Source organism: Mandrillus leucophaeus, unplaced genomic scaffold, assembly GCF_000951045.1.
Source record: "Mandrillus leucophaeus isolate KB7577 unplaced genomic scaffold, Mleu.le_1.0 Scaffold740, whole genome shotgun sequence".
NCBI classification, from domain to species: Eukaryota; Metazoa; Chordata; class Mammalia; order Primates; family Cercopithecidae; genus Mandrillus; species Mandrillus leucophaeus.
Window position 1 is genome coordinate 930,118 of NW_012108031.1, and position 3,753 is coordinate 933,870.

The 3,753-nt window shown below is 39.2% G+C and overlaps 1 protein-coding gene across 1 annotated transcript in view; it reads right to left on the minus strand.

Moving 5' to 3' along the window:
• MCC (mutated in colorectal cancers) overlaps nt 1-3,753 on the minus strand; it is a 495,753-nt gene that overhangs the window by 384,596 nt on the left and 107,404 nt on the right. The window contains exon 2 of the mRNA XM_011966089.1: nt 3,293-3,537. Coding sequence (XP_011821479.1) covers nt 3,293-3,537 — 245 coding nt within the window. The remainder of the gene's footprint in view (nt 1-3,292; nt 3,538-3,753) is intronic.

Genomic DNA, 3,753 nt, shown 5'->3' on the forward strand with positions numbered 1-3,753 from the left:
TATATATGTAATTATATTTGGGAGTTACTGGTACAAAACTAGTATTTAAAGCCATAGGGACCAAGCTCAGCATGGTGGCGCTTGCCTGTGATCTCAGCACTCTGGGAGGCTAAGGCAGGAAGATGGCTTGAGTCCAAGAGTTGAGACCATCCTGGACAACACAGCGAAACCCCATCTCCACAAAAAAATACAAAATATTAGCTGGGCCTGGTGGCGTATGCCTGTAGTTCCAGCTACTTGGGAGACTGAGGCAGGAGGATCACTCGAGCCCAGGAGGTTGAGGCTGTAGTGAGCCATGATTGCACCACTGCACTCCAGCCTGGGTGACAGAGTGAGATCCTGACTCAAATAAATAAATAAATAAATAAACAAACACATGGGACCACATGAAATCATCTAAGGACAGAATGTAACCCCAAGGCACCTCAAAATTTGGAAGTAGTATAGGCTGAGAAAGGGAAGCTAAAACGGTAAACAGGAGAACATGGTGTCAAGAAGTCGAAGAGAATAAAGTATAGCTAGCATGAAGGAGTGGTTAGCTGGGTCAGATTCCAAAGATTTAGATGTGGGCAGAAAAGGAATCTTTGGATTGGCCAACATGAAGGCAGCAAGAGCAGGGCCAGCGGAGTGGTGAGGACTGAAGACGGTAAGAGTACACTGAAGGAAGGGTCAGAGAAATAGGGCAGTACTAAGGGGAACACAAAGTCAAGAGAGGGCTTCCCTCCACCTCCAGAAGGGAGATCCTGGAGTTTACCTAAATAGAGTCAGAAGGAGAGGAGAGATTAATAGTATAGAAAAGAGAAGGACTAATTGAACATGTATATCTATATGTTTGTTTAGTTATTGTCCTTTTTTTTTTTTTTTTGGATACAGGGTCTTGCTCTATCACCCAGGCTGGAGTGCAGTGGTGTAATCATAGCTCACTGCAACCTCTAACTCTTGGGCTCAGGTAACCCCTCCATATCAGCCTTGTAAGTAGCTAAGACAACAGGCATGCACCACCGCACCTGGCTAACTTTTAAATTTTTTGTATGTTGCCCAGGCTAGTTTCAAACTCTTGACCTCAAGTGATCCTCCCGCCTCAGCCTCCTAAAGTGCTGGGATTACAGGTGTGAGCCATGGTGCCCAGCATAATTAGTGTCAATTTTTAGGTGTATTTGATTTACATCAGATTGAATAGGGAGTTGTTTTCCAAATCCCCAGGACTTAAAACTGGGTGGTAATAATAATAATAATATTAGTTTAACACGCATTTACTGATTATATGCTGGGCATTGCTTTATGGACTTTACACATATATTAACTCCTTTATTCCCCCAAATAGCAATAACTGCCCCAATTTTACACTTGAGGAAACTGAGACACAGAGAGGTTAAATAATTTGTCTAGTGTCATGTAGACAGTAAGCGACGAAACAGGATTCTCAATCAAATAGTCTGACTCTGAACTCTTAACTACCAGGAGAAAGTGGTAGGAGGTTTCATAGCCGCTAGCACTTCCTCAGTTCAGGATAAGTTTTATGAATCACCTCCTGTCAGTTACCACCTCTTTTCCCAAGGGTATAAGGTTATCTAAAAGGATGAAAGGGTATTATTTTTCAATCCTTTCTCTGGTCAGGACAGTCTTCCAAGCTAGTCAAACCAATTAGATGTGTGCAGCAATTCTTTCAAACCAGTTTCTTTTAGGATTTTCATAAATATCTAGTACACATTGACAAACAATTTTTTTTCACAAAACAATTTCCTTCTGTATACATATTTTGATACATATTGATACATCATTTTAATGCTATATAGTATGCAATTATTGGTTGGGGTGTTCCACAATGTACTTAACCCTTCAAATATGTATGTGTGTACACTTATGTGTTTATAGAAGAAATCCATGTTCTTAGCAGAAAAATCTGAAAATACAGCTTAGCAGAAAAAATTCCTTCATTTCATCATTTAATAAATATTTACTGAGTGTCTATTTTGTGTCATGCAAACTTACAAATCATGCTTTCAAATACCATTTAAAAGCATGAAGAAAATGCAAAAGAAAAACTGCAAGATACAAAATATACAGAAGATATGTGAAAAAAACTAGTAAAACACAAATCACACGCATGATGAGAGACAGAGAGAGGAAGAGATTCCAGAAGTAAGTATATCAAATGTGGGCAGTAGTTATTATTTCCAGGTGGTAGGATTAGGGTGACTTTTATTTTCTTCTGCTTGCCTTTTTTCCCCTTGTTTTTCTATAATGAACATATGTTACTTGAATACTTAGAAAGTTGTTATTTAAATATTATTTCTACATATTATGTTAAGAGCACATGCATTGCCAGACATCTGATTTGCTGCTAAAGTAGAATCTATGAAGGTAGCAAGGCATGGAGTATATGTGGACATTTTTATTGTTTCCATTACTCAATAATAATGGCGCAAATGATTTCACTGCCAGAAGCATTGTTTAAAGATGTGTGTGTATGTGGCACTATACAATTATCCATGCTCGTGTGTGTGTGTGTGTGTGTGTATATATATATATATAAAAAACATAAAATAAATGATGGACAACTAGCATGATACTTTACTTCTTGCCACTAGATCTACCTAGCAGAGAAACAAAGATCAAAGACACATTTTCAAGGAAAAAAAAACCCCTGAAAATTCAGATACTATCTTCTGCCTCTTTGTTAAGGCTACCCTTTAAGATGTCTCCTTTCTTTCCTTTTTAACTTTTTATTATGTAAAATCTCGAACATACTAAAAAATATGTATAACTGAGTATTCAAAAATAAATACGAGAAATCTCATGTTCCCATCACCCAATTTCAATAATTATCAACAGTATTAAGAACTTTCTTTGCGACTGCTTATCTTGCAGTAACAAATATAAACTTATGAATAGAAAAACTATCTTTATAGAAAACATTTTTAACATTAAATTTTTAAAAATTGCTTTTAAAAGCCTCTGTATGTAACCTTGAAACTTCTTCCCCAAAGAGTTTCTGAGATTTGCTGATGCAGTTACTGTCTTGTGCATTTGCCCTTCTTCCGTAATAGCTACTTGAATGCATTATTAAACTTGGAAAATGGAAAAAGCAAAATAAAGAAAGCAGCGAGCCGGGAAGTGTGAAGCCATCAGACAGAACTGGGGGAAACAGCGAGCACTCCCCCAGGGAACGTGTGGCCAGGAGGACAGCCTCAGTATGAGCTGGCCCCAGGTTGGGGAGGCTACTCTCATTTAGAGAGATCACAGGCAAGGCCAGTGGAGTGCCATAAAACTGCCACCTGGTTATACCTACCCAAACTGTTGTCACTGCTCGTGGGCCAGGAAGCAATTCTATCCCTCAGCTTCTTTGTCCAGGAGTTGTCTGACTTTGCAGAAAGATCTACTTCCTCCTTCCTAATTTCTCGAACGAGCTGCATGCGGCATCTTGTGAAATCCTGGAAGGAAATCTTTCCATTTTCATCTGCTCCCAGCTGGTTCATGATCTCAGCCACAGACTCTTCCATATTCAACTGGCGACAGACCATTAGCAAGTCATTTCTGCAGAAGGGGTTGAATAGAAGAAAATGTGTTATGAGTGACGTTTAAGCTAGAAAAACTGGTTAATGAAAAAAAAAAATGTATTTCTTGAGCCAGGCATGGTGGCTCATGCCTGTAATTCCAGCACGTTGGGAGGCCGAGGCCGGCGGATCACGAGGTCAGGAGATCGAGACCATCCTGCCTAACACGGTGAAACCTCATCTCTTCTAAACATAC